The sequence below is a fragment of the Impatiens glandulifera genome, chromosome 3 (assembly GCF_907164915.1).
Source record: "Impatiens glandulifera chromosome 3, dImpGla2.1, whole genome shotgun sequence".
Classification (NCBI taxonomy): Eukaryota; Viridiplantae; Streptophyta; class Magnoliopsida; order Ericales; family Balsaminaceae; genus Impatiens; species Impatiens glandulifera.
Window position 1 is genome coordinate 17,579,823 of NC_061864.1, and position 18,904 is coordinate 17,598,726.

Consider the following 18,904-nt stretch of genomic DNA (forward strand, 5'->3'; position numbering starts at 1 on the left):
AAGAGGTCGTTTGCTTAGTGAAATCAAAGCGGACCGGGCCGAAATGTCTCAGAGATTAGAGAATCTCGAACAGGAACTTGTCTTGTTGAGGAGTCGACTGAATCAACCACCCCCTCCTTCCACCCCATCTAATAATTAATTTGTAGATTTATTATGGATTTATTATGGGTTTATGACAGTTATGTTTTTAATATTTATGAATTATTGTTATTATGTTTGTTTGGTTTGGTTTAATATGTTTTATTAAATAATTATGTTTTGTTGACTTTTCACAATTTTTAAAAAAAAAACCGCATCGCCAAAACCGAGGGTTTATTTGAAAACCTTCGGTTTTGACCAATTTTTTGGGGTAAAAACCGAAGGTTTTCAAATAAACCTTCGGTTTTGTCCTTACATTAAAAAAATCAGATTTTTTTCTAAGTATGGGGAAGGGTAAAAACCGAAGGTTTTCAAATAAACCTTCGGTTTTGACCTCACATTAAAAAAATCAGATTTTTTTCTAAGTATGGGGAAGGGTAAAAACCGAAGGTTTTCAAATAAACCTTCGGTTTTGTCCTTACATTAAAAAAATCAGATTTTTTTCTAAGTATGGGGAAGGGTAAAAACCGAAGGTTTTCAAATAAACCTTCGGTTTTGTCCTTACATTAAAAAAATCAGATTTTTTTCTAAGTATGGGAAAGGGTAAAAACCGAAGGTTTTCAAATAAACCTTCAGTTTTGTCCTTACATTAAAAAATCAGATTTTTTTCTAAGTATGGTGAAGGGTAAAAACCGAAGGTTTTCAAATAAACCTTCGGTTTTGTCCTCACATTAAAAAAATCTGTTTTTTTTCTAAGTATGGGGAAGGGTAAAAACCGAAGGTTTTCAAATAAACCTTCGGTTTTGTCCTTACATTAAAAAAATCAGATTTTTTTCTAAGTATGGGGAAGGGTAAAAACCGAAGGTTTTCAAATAAACCTTCGGTTTTGTCCTTACATTAAAAAAATCAGATTTTTTTCTAAGTATGGGGAAGGGTAAAAACCGAAGGTTTTCAAATAAACCTTCGGTTTTGTCCTTACATTAAAAAAATCAGATTTTTTTCTAAGTATGGGGAAGGGTAAAAACCGAAGGTTTTCAAATAAACCTTCGGTTTTGTCCTTACATTAAAAAAATTAGATTTTTTTCTAAGTATGGGGAAGGGTAAAAACCGAAGGTTTTCAAATAAACCTTCGGTTTTGTCCTTACATTAAAAAAATCAGATTTTTTTCTAAGTATGGGGAAGGGTAAAAACCGAAGGTTTTCAAATAAACCTTCGGTTTTGTCCTTACATTAAAAAAATCTGTTTTTTTTTCTAAGTATGGGGAAGGGTAAAAACCGAAGGTTTTCAAATAAACCTTCGGTTTTGTCCTTACATTAAAAAAATCAGATTTTTTTTCTAAGTATGGGGAAGGGTAAAAACCGAAGGTTTTCAAATAAACTTTCGGTTTTGTCCTTACATTAAAAAAATCAGATTTTTTTCTAAGTATGGGGAAGGGTAAAAACCGAAGGTTTTCAAATAAACCTTCGGTTTTGTCCTTACATTAAAAAAATTAGATTTTTTTCTAAGTATGGGGAAGGGTAAAAACCGAAGGTTTTCAAATAAACCTTCGGTTTTGTCCTTACATTAAAAAAATCAGATTTTTTTCTAAGTATGGGGAAGGGTAAAAACCGAAGGTTTTCAAATAAACCTTCGGTTTTGTCCTTACATTAAAAAAATCAGATTTTTTTTTAAGTATGGGGAAGGGTAAAAACCGAAGGTTTTCAAATAAACCTTCGGTTTTGTCCTTACATTAAAAAAATCAGATTTTTTTCTAAGTATGGGGAAGGGTAAAAACCGAAGGTTTTCAAATAAACCTTCGGTTTTGTCCTTACATTAAAAAAATCAGATTTTTTTCTAAGTATGGGGAAGGGTAAAAACCGAAGGTTTTCAAATAAACCTTCGGTTTTGTCCTTACATTAAAAAAATCAGATTTTTTCTAAGTATGGGGAAGGGTCAAAACCGAGAGATATATTTAAAACCTTCGCAAATACACATCAAAACCGAAAGTTAATTTTATAACTTTCGGTTTTAACACTACCTAGTTTGTTCAATTATTTTGTTTTTAACCCACTAATCTTAACTTCTAACTAATATAATCATTTTCGTGTTCTATTTTAAAAATTAATATTGTGTTTCATGTTCAAATATTTATGATTGTGTTTGATTATTATAGAGAAGTCTATATGAATGTTCATGTTTGATTATCTTATGAATGTAGGTAATGTTTGATCATATGGATTGTGCAACATTTTAAAGACATCAAATGTGGTAAATTAATATTGTTGTAGGTCATTAGAAGGTGAAAAACCAAAGAATTTAACAATTTGTCAAGTGCTAATTCCGAAAGTTATATAATTAACTTTCGGAAATAGCCATCAAAACCGAAAGTTTTCTAAAAACTTTCGGATTTTACATTTCTCAAGAACGAGGGTTTTATATAAACCCTTCGGTTTTGATGGATATTTCCGAAAGTTAATTATATAACTTTCGGAATTAGCACTTGACAAATTATTAAATTCTTTGGTTTTCTACCTTCCAATCTAGACTACTAAGTAATATAATCAAGTGTGTGTTTTTATTTTAAAAATTTAAATTGTCTTTAATGTTAAAATTTTTTATGAATGTGTTTGATTATGTATAGAAGTGTATATGAATGTTTATGTTTGATTATCCTATGGATTTGTGTAATGTTTGATCATATGGATTGGGAAATGTTTTAAGGATATCAAATGTGTTAAATTAATGTTGTTCAACGTTATTAGAAAGTGAGAATCCAAATAATTTAACAAGTTCTCATGTTGTAAAACCGAAAGTTAAATATACAACTTTCGGAAATATGCATAAAAAACGACAGATTTACCAAAACCTCTCGTTTTTGTGTATTTAAATTTAATTGTAAAAATGTATTAAAAAATCAAAAACCGAGAGTTATATGAAAACTCTCGGAATTTAAACATCAAAAACCGAGAGTTTTCATATAACTCTCGGTTTTTTATTATAATAAAAACCGAGAGTTTTGATATAACTCTCGGTTTTTATTATAATCAAAAACCGAGAGTTTTACTATAACTCTCGGTAACCATTTATTTAATTAAAAAAAAAACCTCTCTTTCTCTTTTCCCCCGCCCGTTTCTTCTCCGCTTTCTCCCTCTCCAGCCGCTCCTCTTCTCCAGCGCCGCCAACAGATCCGATCGACGCTCCCTCCGGTTGAAGAAGACGACGCCGCCCGTAGAAGACAACGCCGCCAAGACGCCGCCCATGTTGAAGCCGCGAAGACGTCTCTCCGCCTCTCCGGTTGAAGATCTGCCACGGCTCCTGTTGAAGATCTGCCGCCGCGCCTCCGCCGCTTTCAGCCGCGCCTCAGCCGTGCCTCCGCCGACGATTGAAGGTCAGTTTTAGGATTTGAGGTTTATTTATATATATTAGTGTTATATATGTTAGATTTTAGGGTTAGTTTTTAGGATTTGTTAGATTTAGGAATTATTAATGTTATTATTGAATCTAATTGAATCTGTTTGAATGATAGATTTTAGGGTTAGTGTTTGAATTTGTTAGTATTAGATTGATGTTATATATGTTTGATTTGGTTTGGAATTGTTGGATTAAAGTTGATTTATGTTAGAATCTGTTTAATTTAGGATTATGGTTTGATTTTTGTTTGATTTAGTTTAGATTGGTTTGATTTTGGTTTGATTGAGGTGTGATTTTGGTTTGATTTATGTTTGATTTTGGTTTGGTTTATGTTTGATTTTGGTTTGGTTAATTGGTTTCGTTAAAAATTGGTTTATATTGAGTTTGATTTAGGTTTGGTTAATGGGTTTGATTGATGGTTATTGATTTTGATTTAGGTTTGGTTATTAGGTTTGATTAATGTCAAAAATTGGTTTATATTGAGTTTGGTTTAGGTGTGGTTATTTGGTTTGATTGATAGTTATTGAGATTGTTTGGATTAGATTTCATTTTGGTTATTAGATTTGGTTTGAAATTGTTTGATTAATGTTAGATTTAGGTTATATGTTCAATATTTTGGTTAGATTTGGTTTTTATGTTGATTTGTTAGATTAGGTATGTTAGATTATATTTTGTTTGGATTTATGTCAAATTTAAGTTAGATAATATGGTTTGATTTTGTCTGATTTTGGATTAGGACCGTCCGTCTCTTGAAGATCGCCGAGGTTATTCCACCTTCAGCTGCCTCCTCCACCGTCGCCGCCACAACTTGTGAAAAAGGTTAGTTTTTAAGGATTTTTATGTTGTTAGGATTATATTTGATTTTAGGTATGAATTGAATTATTTGAATTATATATGATTGAAATAGTCTTTGACTAGGTTTGATTAGTTTAAAAAATGGGTTAGATTAATGATGATTGGTTATTTGAATTAGGCAAGATTGAAGACTGCCGTGCTAGATTGGTTAAATTAGGTTAGATTAGATTTGAAATGTTTAGGATGAAATATTGTTTGTTTAGGTGGAATTTGGCTTGGATAATGTTAGATTAGGTTTGAAATGTATATGAATGACATATTAATGTTTGTTTAGGTGAAATTTGGCTTAGATAATGTTAGATATTGTTGAAATGTATATGAATGAAATATTGTTTGTTTAGGTGAAATTTGGCTTCGATAATGTTAGATGAAATTGATTATTGGTTGGATAATGATAGATTAGATATAAATTATGTTAGCATTATGTAAGCCTAATTAATTTAGTGAAATATAAGTAAATAATAATGCGGGTTGTGTTCCATTTTATTAGAAATATGGAAGTACCCGATAAAAGCTGGATGACCTTACGTCGAGATCATCCAGATTACGAGGAAGGCGTTGACAAATTCCTCGAGTATGCTGTTAGGAATACATCCCGACAAACCGTGAAATGTCCCTGCGTGAAATGTTTGAACACGCCGTTTATGGAAATAGACGAAGTGAAGACTCACCTCATTGTTTATGGAATAAATGTGCATTATCAGTATTGGTATTTTCATGGAGAAAAAAGACGTACTACTCAAGTGGTGAATGACGATGTCGATGAAGATGCCGATGACTTCGATGATGATGATGATGATGATGATGACGATGATCAGTCGGAGGATGCCGTGCCGGAATTCAACGATGCGAGACCGGAGATGAATAATACAGTTAATGAAGAGGTCAACGAAGAACGTTATATGCACGAATTTATAAACGATATGTTCCCCAACGTTAATGACGTCCCGGATAACGATGAACCAGTCGAAGATGCGCATAGATTTTATAAATTGCTTGATGATTGCAAACGACCATTGTATGAAGGTGCTCGAATAACGAAATCATCGGCACTACTGAAACTACTTCACATAAAAAATGTATGTCAATGGACGAATTCTTCGTTCGATATGTTGCTGCGTCTGCTTAAAGACTACATATTACCGATTGACGCTCAATTGCCAAACTCATACTACGAAAGTAAAAAATTCATTACTGATATCGGGCTTAAATATGACAAGATAGACGCATGTAAGAACAACTGTATGCTATTTTGGAAGGACGACAGAAATGAAGATTCGTGCAGAGTTTGCGGTCTTTCAAGATGGAAAGTCGACCAAACAAGTGGGACAGTTCGGGAGAAGCAAAACGGGAAATTCATTCCAAAAAAGGTGTTGAGATATTTCCCTTTAATACCAAGACTGCAAAGACTATACATGTCCTCAAAGACGGCTCCAATGATGAGATGGCATAAAGAAGGAAGAGTTGATAGTGATACGTTGAGACACCCCGCTGATTCCTTAACTTGGAAGACGTTTGATGAAAATTATACAGATTTTGCTTCAGAATCTCGAAACGTAAGACTTGGTTTATCAAGCGATGGGTTTCAACCATTTGCAAATGGAAAAAAATCATACAGTGTTTGGCCGGTAATTCTCGTCCCTTATAATGTGTCACCCACGACTTGCATGGATTCTAGCAATTTCATTTTATCTATGTTAATTCCGGGTCCAAAGAGTCCGGGAGATGCAATTGACATATTTCTCCAGCCATTGATCGAAGAGTTGCATGAACTGTGGCAAACAGGAGTGAGAACGTTTGATGCACACACCTCACAATACTTTAACATGCGAGCTGCGTTGTTGTGGACCATTAACGACTTTCCCGCATACGCGAATTTATCAGGCTGGAGTACGAAAGGTAAATTTGCTTGTCCTTGTTGTAACAACGACACGGTATCCCTTCGATTGGTTCATGGTTCCAAACAATGTTACTTGGGTCACAGACGTTTCCTTCCACCGAAGCACAAATACAGAAGGGATAAAGAGTCGTTTGATGGTCGAACTGATTATAGAGATCCCCCTAGATTGTTAACGGGGCAAGAAAGTTATGAGCAAGCACGAGACCTAGAAGACATTATTCTCAGTGCGGATATGAGCAAGAGAACCAAGATATATCATGAAACGCGGGGAGACAATTGGAACAAACTTAGCATTTTCTTCCGTCTACCTTATTGGAAATCGCTATTATTGAGACATAATTTGGATGTGATGCATATTGAGAAAAATATCTGTGATAGCGTGTTGGGAACAATAATGAATGTGAAAGAGAAGACTAAGGATGGTCCTAAAGCTCGTAAAGATTTAGAACTCTTAGGCATAAAATCATGGTTACATCCTATAAATGATGAAGGAGTTGTTCATTATCCAGAAGCGCCTTTCACTTTGACATCCGAAAATAAAATACGTCTTTGTAACTTCTTGAAAGATCTCAAGTTGCCTGATGGGTTTTGCTCAAATATCGGGGGTTGTGTAAATTTGGAAGAGAAAAAACTTTCGGGATTAAAGAGTCACGATTGTCACATTTTGTTGGAATATCTAATTCCTTTAGCAACTCGTGGATTGCTTCCAGAGTATGTGTATGATGCGTTAGTAAATTTGTCTCGTTTCTTTTGGTTGTTGTGCTTCAAAGAGTTGATTCAAGAGGACCTGGAACAATTGTACATGGATATTACATTGACACTTTGCAAATTTGAAATGATTTTTCCGCCGTCAATCTTCGACATCATGATGCATCTCCCGGTTCACTTGTCATTTGAGGCTTTGCTTGGAGGACCTGTTCAGTATCGATGGATGTATCCCTTTGAACATTACATGGGTACAATGAAAAGATATTTGCGGAATAATAACCACCCCGAAGCCTCTATAAGCGAGAGCTATCTTGTTAACGAAAGTATTAGCTTATGTGCCAGGTATATGGAGGAACAAGATCAAGAAAATGCACAACCTGAAATCTCGGGGATTTCAATATTTGCATCATTGGAAGACCTATCCAACGGAAAAGTATACAACTTGGATTATATAGATCGAGTGACAGCTCATTCTTACATTTTGAAAAATTGTCCCGAAGCAGAACCTTTTTACATGTAAGTTTCAAAGTTGCTGTTACTAATTAGCATTAAAGAGTGTTACTAATTAGCATTCGATCTATTTGCAGAGATTATAACAACGAGTCAAGTGGAGAAACGTTTGCCGCATATTTCAAACATCGAGTGAGTAAATTACAAATCATATATCCTAACTCTTCTTATTCATATTAACAACTACATTTCGGATACATATATAGGTCGCCCATTTAGCAGAAATTAACGACATATCAAGAGACCTCAAGATCTTAGGAGAAGGTCCAAGTATGTACTCGTCTATGTATGTTTGGTGTAAAGTAAACGGATTCAAATTCTGTACAGAAAAACACGACGAAGGTTTGACAACTCAAAATAGTGGGGTGGTTGTTGAGGGATTCAACGGATCTGAAACTATGTCATACTACGGAGTTTTGACGGATATAATCGAATTACAATACTATTCTCATAAACGAGTTGTTTTATTCAAGTGTAAGTGGTTTGATACACATTCGGGGGAACTAGGAGTGAAAGTGGATAAATATGGCTTCGTAAGTGTAAATGTAAACCGAATATTGAAAACGCAAAGTCAAGACCCGTATATATTGGCGAGTCAAGCAAAACAAGTATTCTACGCCCCTGATATGTCAGCCCGACCCGGTTGGAAGATTGTGACAAAAATAAAACCGCGGTTTACAAACATATAGTTCAGATTAATTAATTAGGTAGATTTAATTATGTTTTTAACTTTATATTCATTTTTATTACTACTTTATTTCAAGTATTCTCTCATTTTTATTAATGGTGTGAATTAAGAATGTCTGAAGCTCCTAAAACAACTTGGAAAAGTATGAGGCAGACACCCAAGAAATTGGATAAGAGTTACCAAAACCTACTTGCCCAATCGGAGTCGTTAAAGCAACGAGGATCGTCTTCGAGAGACCAACCACCGATTCCTGTGGTCCCGATAGCTACTGCGCCTCCCCGAACATACGAGACTGAAGACGATATTGATGACCTCGCAGAGTATATAGAGAGCACATTCGCTGATAACCTGCCTAGCGATGAGGCTGAAGACGAGGGTCTTGAGGAGCCTATCGAGGAGTAGGATGACGAGGAGGAGCACGGGACCACTCCCGACCCATCATCGACAGGTATTTCGTTTACAAATTAGTTAGTGTTTCAATTGATTGACATATTTAATTAAGATTTTGATAATTTTGAAGAATCTTCTGCCCGCAAGAGACGGGGGAAGAACAAGAATATTGCGCTGTCTAAGAGGCTAGCGGGGACGAGGATCCCTCTAACGTTTAGAGAGAAGGATGGGAGGCCAGGCGGTACAGATGTGGGAAGAACACGGTGGTCTAGACATGTGGGGTCGATTATCCGGGACCCCGCAGCCGTCTCACACCGTCTTCTCAAGTGGAAGGCTTTAAGTGCAGAACAATTGGATTCACTGTGGATTGCTATCAAGGTACTACTTATAACTTGATTATACATTACGTCATTAAATAATTATTTGTAACATTTGGATGTTATTTATTTCAGGATCCGTTCGAAGCGACTAATGGTGACATTGAGTCTTTTCGAAAGACGGGGTTGGGACACGCCAATCAGATATGGGATAGATGGCGGTCGGATTTGAATAAGAATTATATCCGCGTCCACAACGGAGACGAGGTGGCGGTACTGGCTAATCCTCCACCGGACTACAATCGAGATGATTGGGAGTTTGTGTGTCGCAACCATTTCTTCACAGAAACGTTTAAGGTACGGTTTCATAATTCAAATAAAAGTTGATATTAATTAATCTAACTTCATTTGTTATTTCAAATACAGAGACACAGTTCTACCAATATGAAGAACCGGAAGAATCTGAAATTCCCTCATCGAACAGGAAGTAGACCGTTTGCACAAATTGAAGACGAGTTGGTAAGTTCATTATTTGTAATAACTTAATATAAAAATTGTTATTAATTATATAAATCATTTATTTCAACAGGCGATTGAAATGGGACGGCCACCGTCTGTAATTGAAGTATTCAAGAGGACCCGTACACCAAAACCGACACAAGAAAACCCAACACCCGTCCCGGACGAACACGTGCAAGAGAAAATTGTAAGTGAATTGAATATGCCTAGTTTTTTATTATATAAATGATATTTTATTTGAATTGTGCAGGCTGAGATGGAAGAGGTTGTTAGTAACGAACCGGGAATATCGGATTTTGAATTGACGGAGAGGGTGTTCGGACAACAAAAACACGGGGTAGTGTTCGGAATGGGATCAGGCGTCCGGCCCACACACTTTCGTGAGGATCGTCGTAGTGGAAACAGTTCACAGCGAAACAATGAGCGATTGTTAGAAGAGAATCAAATAATGAAGCTCAAGCTGGAGGAACTGGAGAAGAGAGATGAAGAAAGAAGGCGGAAAATGGAAGAATTGCAATCGGAAAAGCAAGAAATTGTGGAAAGAATGGAGAGGGAGAAGTTAGAGATTACCGAAAAAATGGAGAGGGAGAAGTCAGAGATGAACGCGAGAATGGAGAGGATCGAATTATATATGAGGCAACAACCACCTCCTCCCCCCACAAGCTAAGGTTGTTTCGATTATGAACATGTTTTCATTATAGTAGTTGAATTTATAACAGATTGTTCGGAATATTTGTTTGGTTTCGAATTTTGTAATGTTCACGATCAATTAATGTGATCGTTTAATGTATGCTGCATTTCTTTTATCATTAATATATTGGTTTGGCTGAACAGGTTTTGGTTAGGTTTTGGTTGCGAGCAAAATAATCCGCACATTTTTAAAAATTTAGGGGAAAAAACCGAAAGTAATATTGAAATCTCTCGGTTTTTCTCTTTTTGGAAAAAACGAGAGATATTAGAAAACTCTCGGTTTTTAGCCAAAGAGAAAACCGAGAGTTATATGACAAACCCTCGGTTTTTATCCTAAAGAGGAAAACCGAGAGTTATTTACAAAACTTTCGGTTTTCCTCTTCGGGTAAAAACCGAGAGTTTTAATATAACTTTCGGTTTTCCTGAAAAGGAGAAAACCGAGAGTTAGTGGAAAACTCTCGGTTTTACCCGAAGAGGAAAACCGAGAGTTATTTACAAAACTTTCGGTTTTAACCGAAGAGGAAAACCGAAAGTTTTGTAAATAACTCTCGGTTTTCTTCTTCGGGTAAAACCGAAAGTTGTTTGCAAAACCCTCGGTTTTTCCACACAGAGAAAAACCGAAAGTTATTTGTAAAAAGAGGAAAACCGAAAGCTCTTTATAAAACCCTCGGTTTTTCCACAAAAGAGGAAAACCGAAAGGTCTTTGTAAAACCCTCGGTTTTTCCAAAGAGAGAAAAACCGAAAGTTCTTGTAAAACACTCGGTTTTTCCACAAAGAGAAAAACCCGAAAGTTTTCATATAACTCTCGGTTTTTCTCTTTATGGAAGTCCCGAGAGTGTCAATACCGAGGGATGGCGAGGGTTACTAAAACCTTCGGTAAGGTGTCTTCACCGAAAGTTATAGGGTCAAAACCGAGAGTTTTAACTCTCGGTTTTGACCCCTTTTTCACCGGTGAAAATATATATGTTATTTATATAATATATTTTATTAATAATTTTAGTTATATATTTATATTTATAAAATTAAATAATGATTAAGTTTAGGGTGGAAGGTGGGTAATTAATGGTTAATTAATTATTTAGAAAGAGAAATGTGGGTATTTTGATAATAAAAATGAAAAGGTGGGTAATTTGGTTGAAATATGGGTAGAATAAGAAATGGTTCCAAATAGTTATTCATTTGTTGAGAAAACAACAACAGGGATAGATTCTATGGTCGATGAATCAAATCCTATCAAATCAAATCAAATACCAGACTAGAGTCAACTACTGAATCAAATCGCCGTTCAGGCAACACTTGTTGCCGCCACCGCCTGCGTAACAACTTCTTCCTTCTAAAAATAGGTGGTGCGTGGTGCGTGTGCGTGGGTGGTGCGTGGTGCGTTGGACGTATATAGTAACATACCCATTTTTACAGCATTTCAAACGTACCCATTTTGACACAGCATTTCAAACGGGAATGAAAGAAATGAACGTACTCATTTTGATGCTGGTGGTTGGTCTCGTCGCAGGGTCTCAGCTAGGTCTCAGCGTCCTCCGGCGTTGCAAGTTGGGCGTTGCTTGACTTGGTGAGTATAGGAGATGAGAGGTGGCCGGTGGCTGACAGTTGAGGAAAAGGGAAGTGGTGGAGTCGTGGTGGAAAAGTAAAGAGGAAGAAGAGAAAGTGGGGTTAGGGTTTGGGAACTATGAGAGGGACCTGCCGTGAAATGAGAGAGAAAGGAAGGAAGAAAAGAAAAAAATAAAAAATAAAAAATAAAAGTTAGTAAGTGTAAAAGTGTTCAAAATGTGAAAAAATGGTTAAAAATAAAAATTTAAATTTTTAGGTTAGTTTTGGAAATAAACATCGAGGGTCATTTGATCAAATTCCCCCAAGAAGCGGTTTTGTCTCATCATACAATAGACAGCGAACCTAGTTGGTTAAAGGAAAATTTGGGATTTATTTGGATTGGGGTTTTTGAAAAACCTAGAGAAGGAAAAAAAAAAGTAATGATTGGTGATGATTTTGAGGAATTGATGATTATTTTTGGTAAAAAGACCTAAAAGGTATTGATATATATGAATAAAATAAAAATTAATAATTTAAAATTAAGGGTATTTTAATATTTTGGTTAATGAAATGAGTGATGTGATTGTTGAAAAGTGATTGATTGGAAAATTAATTTTGGATGAATTTTTTTAAAAAAATAAAAAAAACAAGGCCTTGGACATCCGATGAAATCTACGAAATCTACTGTCTAGAATGACAATTTTATATCGCTATCAAATAAGCTCTTATATTTTTCCTGAGATGAAATCTTTTATCTTCGCATTTTTCCACTTTTTATAAAACAAGCCACTGCCTTTTTCTTACATTTTTTTTTTGCAGAAAGAAAAATATTATTTTACTAATAACGAATGGATTTACAAAATTTTAATGAGTTGCTGATCAGTATGATAAGTATGATCAGGGGCGGAGCCACCCAGGGCTAGGGTGGGCTCCAGCCCCACCTAAATTAAAATGCTAAAAGAAATTTCTTTATATATATTTGATATGTGAGTCTTAGCCCAGTTGGCTAGATTATTGAAATGTGAATATGAGGTCAGGTGATCAAACCTTGGCCTCATAAAATTTTGTAAATCATATAATACAAATTATTTATAAGGGTAAAATATAAAAATAATAATAATAGTGTTTTATATTTCTTAATTTTAAATTTTTTCAAAAATTTATAAGAAAAATATAAATTAATATTAATAAACAAGTTAAAATAAAGAATTTGATATCCCTACTCAAGAACTTAACAAATCTCCTAGAATTGATGTTGATGTAAGTTCTTTTAAACTTGATCCAACATTACGTATTCTGATATGGAAATATCCTTTTAATCAAATGGATGAAATTAGACGAGCTTACATCAAGATGAGGTCATATCAACCTATTAAGGATGAGTACCCGCCGACCAAATTTGGAAATCAAAATCGACGGTTCCAAAGTCATTGGTTTAAGAAATTTACTTGGTTAGAATACTCTCCTTTGAAAGATGCTGCTTTTTGTTTCCCATGTTTCTTGTTTTAACATAAGCAACCCCAAAACCTACATTTACAATAGATGGATTCAAATATTGAAAACGAGTTAATGATGAGGATAGATGTTCTTTTGTTATGCATATAAGATATAATATTTCACCACATAATAGGGCAATTGAATATCTTGATAATCTAATGAATATCCTTGTCATATTGACAAAGTACTAAATGCAGTCTTCAAATGAAAAACAAAATAACAGATTACGGCTTACAACAACTATTGAAAGCACTCGGTGGCTCACTTTGCAAACGTGTGCATTGAGAGGGCATGACGAGTTTTCATCTTCTAATAATCGTGAAAATTTTATTGAAAAAAAAAGCGGAACATAGAAAGTTAAATCTGAGATACAAGTTGGAGTCAGCCCCAGGTAATTTTTCATCCTGGCTCCGCCCCTGAGTATGATCAGTTCTCATTTTCAAAAAACAAAAATATACATCCATTGAGATAGACTAATCAGCTACATTGCCAACAAGCGTCGTGGATAACGTCCAATTTGTGAGGTTGTTCGGATTGCTTTCACACTCTACATTGAATCACCACATTATATATAGTAGAGTTTTTTCCATACTTGACCATCTCGCCTTTTTTGTCTTGTTGAATTGTCTAGCATTTTTCCATGTCCTTGATTGCAACTTAAAATCTGAAATCAGTCATGGGTTTGCTTGGATAATTGAGAGTACCTCTTTTTTTTATTCATTATTTAAGGCTCAAATCCACTAGAAGTTGTCTCCACTTGAATTGCTCATCTTATAGGTTTTCTTTGTTGAACTTACATGGAGTTGTTTATTGTCATTATTTGAAATTACTTCTAAATAATTCAACGTCTAATCATGAATCAACAATCTACTCATCAAACACATCATTCAAATCACCCACCAAAATACCCTCTAGTTAAAAAAATTATATATCTTTCCATCATATATTTTTACCCAAATAATCCTAAATTACCTACATCAGACAGACAAGGTTATTTGAAATAATCACTTATTTATTCAATTAACTCTAGATCAAACAAGGCCATGAAGTTCCTTGAATTTATCCCACAGAAGCTAAGATAGAGCAATCAATCACCTTGCCTCTAATGTTGTGAATTTCAAATTGTTATCTGTAATCCTGTTAGATTATCAATGTAAAGCCTGCTAGATTTACTTTAATAACTTTGATAGAATATTCATTGTTTGGCTATTAAGGAGTGTACGTACAGTAGCATTTTCTTAAATAACCTCAAAAATCTCCCATTCTATTTTTAGTAGGCTGTAACATAAAAAAGCATTTCTGTTCCATGCATTTTCTAGGATGCACCTGAAGATGCTGTTGTTACAACCTGTGGGCATGTTTTTTGCAATCAATGCATCTCTGGACATCTCATGGACGATATTACCCAATCGATGTTATGGTTTTTGTTTGTTCGTTCGTTCGTTCGACTGAGTTTGAATGAGGAAATGTCAATAGCTTTGTAAATTTATGAGGTCGTCTTATATTTTCAAGTCACCAAACTGGTTTAATCCCAAATCAATCAAGCACTTATCTTAATATTCATTATGCTTAGTATTCAATTTTTAATTTTATAATTAAAATACTTATACAATTGAAGTAAAGAGATTTTGATATCTGAAATCAATCCACATGTTCAAAAGAAGTATAACAAACAAAATAAACACAACTGTCTATTAAGATATCACAATTGTAGTTATGTAAGATAGTTGATTTCATCTGAATAAGATTGGGTGAAACAAAATCAATTCCAAATTGATTGACCCTATCAATAAATTTAAATTTGCATGATAATAATAAAAGTTAACTTGAGTGGAATCTATAATATTGGGTGTCTAAAGAGAAGGAAGTCAATCAAAATGGAAATTATTTACAACGTATTTTATTTTAATATCATTTATCTATATTTTACTATTACACAATTCACACCAACTTTCTCTTTTAATACTAACAAAATTATTTCTCTTTCATTATGTACTCTAAATCTTTAACTAACACTCTCTCTTTGATTTTTACTTCTTAATTTTTCTTGACCGATTACTATATTTTTTTTCTTCAATTATAGTAAACATAATTTTGCTATGTTTCTACACTTATATAAGTAAGTAATACTTCAAATTTTTTTTATATTATTAGTTTTAAAGTTACTTATTAATTAGTTATTTTTTCATCTTTACTTTATAACTTAATTTTAATAAAAATATATAAATTCACACTTTAATCGGATAATTAATGAATTGCCCGTCAAAGATCGTGCATTTAGTGAATCGGAGACGGAGTTAAAAATAGAGATACAGGTTGAGTGTGGAATCGATAAGTATCTGACAATAAAATAAAAATTGAATCCCAGAACAATAATTTTACTATGGAGGCGGGTATAGTATTAGTTGTCATCCTAATATTATCACACAATGATCAAATTAACTAATTAAGTCACACAAACTTGAATGTGTTATTTTAAAATATTGATTTGATCCATATAAACTTCAACAATATCAATATTGACTTGAACCATGACTTAGAAAGTTGAAAAAAAAAAACCTGAAATAATGAATAAATAACTACAGCCTTACATATTAAATCATAAAATGTGAATTAGAACTAAAATTACTATATAAATTACTATATATAAATTTGAGTAAAAATAAAAATGGTAGAATAGGTAGTCAATAATCCGAATTCTAACTAATAATTATATATATATATATATTTAAATTAAGAAAAACTAACCTTACATCTTACAAATAAAGTTAAAATTTTAAATATATTAAAATTATCTAAATAAATCTCAAATTAAATTTTATCATTTTATTAACTAAATTGCCTAAATTCCACAAACATATTACGGCAATTCACACCAATCATGTCTGATCGGTACATAATTAAGGAAAATCTTTCTTAGAAAAAGTTAATTGAAAAAATAAATATAAAAATTTATTTAAAAATCACTTCTTTTCATCAACTTAGTTATTATAATTTAATCACATCGTTATACCAAATTAAAATAAAATTACCTTCTCATTCTTACTTTATTAATTTTAAAAAATGATATAGAGGTGCCGTAACAAAATATTAATTTCCAAACAATTACATTTTCTGAATCTTAATTCATCTTTTTATATAAAGATAAATGTCAAAATAATTTGGTGATAGCCTAAGACATCAAACCAAATGATTTGGCACAAAATGATTGAGTCCTTCTAGACAAACAAAAAAAAACAACCCCAAATTTGGGATGCCTTGTACAAAAGAAAAAATTATTGTTTTTTATATTTTATGTTATATTAAAAATATATAATAATTTTGTATTATAATTAATAAAAATATTATAATTTAATTATTAAATGTTATATTAATGTATATTATAGCCTCAACTTCAAACCTTAACTCTAGTGTGCAATCTTTTTTCAGAATTAGATTTAGGTTTGGTATGGATTGATAGCAATAAATTTCTAATATATATGATAAATTGCATAAAACAAATGTTACATATAATATATCAAATTAAATAATGTTGTAAATAATAAATTAAGATTGTACATACAAATTAAATAATATAATAATGCTAGCTTTACATGACAAATAAAATAACATTTAAATTAATAAATGAATTATATAATAGTGGTTTAAGGTTAATATATATTAAAAAAAAAAAAACACATCCATTTTTAAAATTTAAACACTTCCAAATGGTGAACTAGTTATAGCTTCTTCCTCCTTACCTCTTTTTTTTTCTTCTTCAACTTCATGTAGGTTTCTCAGCACTGCTTCTGTTGCCTTTGATAATAACTCTGACCAATCTCTGCATCATATATATATAATATGTTATATAATTAGATGAATAATATTATATAATATAAAAACATACAAACATATATATATTTATATGTTACCCTTTAGTTGAATCAAATGTTAAACCAACAGTTGATCGAGCTTCTTCAAGAGCCCATCTAAATCTGTGAAGCTCATTTGGATCATACTTTTTGATGTTCTTTACCATAAGTCCAGAAGGTTGAATGTTCCAAAATATTGGGACCAACCTCTTTTTACTCTCCATTATAAGAGCCAATTCGTGGAGACAATAATACGATTTGCAATAGTTTGGAGAAAACACCGCCACCGCAACTTTACAGTTTCTTATCGCCGCGTCTATCTCCGACAACATCTTATCCCCGGGATCCATGCTTTTTTTGTCCAAAAATGTGTGGAGACTTATCATCTTCGAAAGACGCTCATACAACAAACCCGAAATGTTCCCTTTTATTATATATATATATATTAAGGGAAGAATAACTATTAGTATTGCTCAACATGTCAAATATTTTGTTTAAATTACAAACTTAATGAAAATATGTTAAATTTATGAACAATATAAAATAATGGTGTTTTATATAATTCATTAGAAACTGCACCACGGAAAACATTTAAATAATTAATTAGTTTCTAATGAATATATACGTACCTTTTGTATCCGCCCCACGGTGGTTGATGAAAATGTCGCACGCCCGATCTGAAGGCTTTGCGACGACAAGATTGCGAAGAATCTGGACGGAGGAGTTGCTGGCGAGAGCGGCTAGTGATGTGCGTACTTGCATGGCGGTGGCTGGAGCTTATAAATTAATTAAGTTCGAAAAAGCTATAAATTAATGAACAAAAAGGCAAATGGGTCGGTGGATTATGTATGACTGTGATCAAGACGTTTATTTATAGAACTAGCTTGAGAAATGAACGTGGTATTGAATTCAAGGAAATTAGGTCAAATTTAAGAGCAGTTGTGCGTTTTTGGAATGATATTTTGAATGTTTCCAAGAAACTGTTTTGTAATTTTGCTGATGAGTAAAAGTTTTGACTATTTGATATATAATAATGATTATTTTATTTTAAATGTAAATTTCTTGATGTGATGCTTAGTGATTATGTTTAAACTATTTCAATTAGGGCTAGTTTGATTGATTATCTTATTTGATCTAGATTCAATTTAATTAGTTTGTTTGATTTGTTATAAGTGAGAATGCTTTCTATTCTCCTAATCTATTTTAGTGAGTTTCTATCTAAATATTTTTATTATTATATATGAAACTCAAAAAATTTATTATTATAATTATGAGGACTATTTATAATTAACAACTCAATTGTTATTGAGTTATTTGAATTTTCCAATATTGGTTTTTATAAATTTTAAAGGTGACAATATTTTTTTAGATATTGTTGAGTTATTACCCAAATTAACATGATGTATAAAAATTAAAAGAGAAAACAAAATCACATTGGGGAGAAAGATAAATTTCATTGTGAATATATTTATTTTGTACATCAAAGTAACTACGGATAAATTTATTAGAAATTGTTGTAATATTAATGATATTGCATTAAAATTTATATATTAAAACAATTTATTTGGAATAGACTATTTTTTTAATTAAAAAAAACTAATATAACAACTCAAAACCATGAAAAAAGAAAAAAAGAAAAAAAAATTGGGAAGAATGCTAATTTTACACAGCAAGTTGTAAGAAGGTGTCAAATTTATTTATTAGGTATCAAAATTCCATTTATATGTATGAACTTGTCAAAAAGTGTCAAATATATTTAAAATAACAGAAATGTTAAACGGTGTTAAAAATTTTGTCACATGTAATATCCACATATTTTTTATTTTTTAAAATTGACATTATTTTAATTATTTTTTATTCAAACAAAACATTAAAATCTTTTCTTATTTATTTTCTCTTTCTTTACCCTCACAACTTACCATTTTCTTTAAATATTTCTCCCTTCATTTCTCCATCTATGAGTAAT

The 18,904-nt window shown here is 32.6% G+C and overlaps 1 protein-coding gene across 1 annotated transcript; it reads right to left on the reverse strand.

Moving 5' to 3' along the window:
* Positions 1–16,780: 16,780 nt before the first annotated feature.
* Positions 16,781–17,700, reverse strand: LOC124929884 (TIR-only protein-like). The gene is made up of 3 exons (XM_047470265.1): positions 17,568–17,700; positions 16,999–17,362; positions 16,781–16,907 (listed from the first exon to the last, which is right to left on the reverse strand). Exons 1-3 carry the CDS (start codon positions 17,698–17,700, stop codon positions 16,781–16,783), a joined length of 624 nt encoding a protein of 207 aa, XP_047326221.1.
* Between the last annotated feature and the right edge of the window lie 1,204 nt (positions 17,701–18,904).

Bases quoted from the DNA above. Each gene is read 5' to 3' on its own strand.
- LOC124929884 (XM_047470265.1), bottom strand. From the start codon at position 17,700: ATGCAAGTACGCACATCACTAGCCGCTCTCGCCAGCAACTCCTCCGTC. The intron at 17,363-17,567 runs GTACGTATATAT...ATATAATAAAAG, and splicing joins CCGTGGGGCGGATACAAAAG to GGAACATTTCGGGTTTGTTG. The intron at 16,908-16,998 runs GTAACATATAAA...TATATGATGCAG, and splicing joins ACATTTGATTCAACTAAAGG to AGATTGGTCAGAGTTATTAT.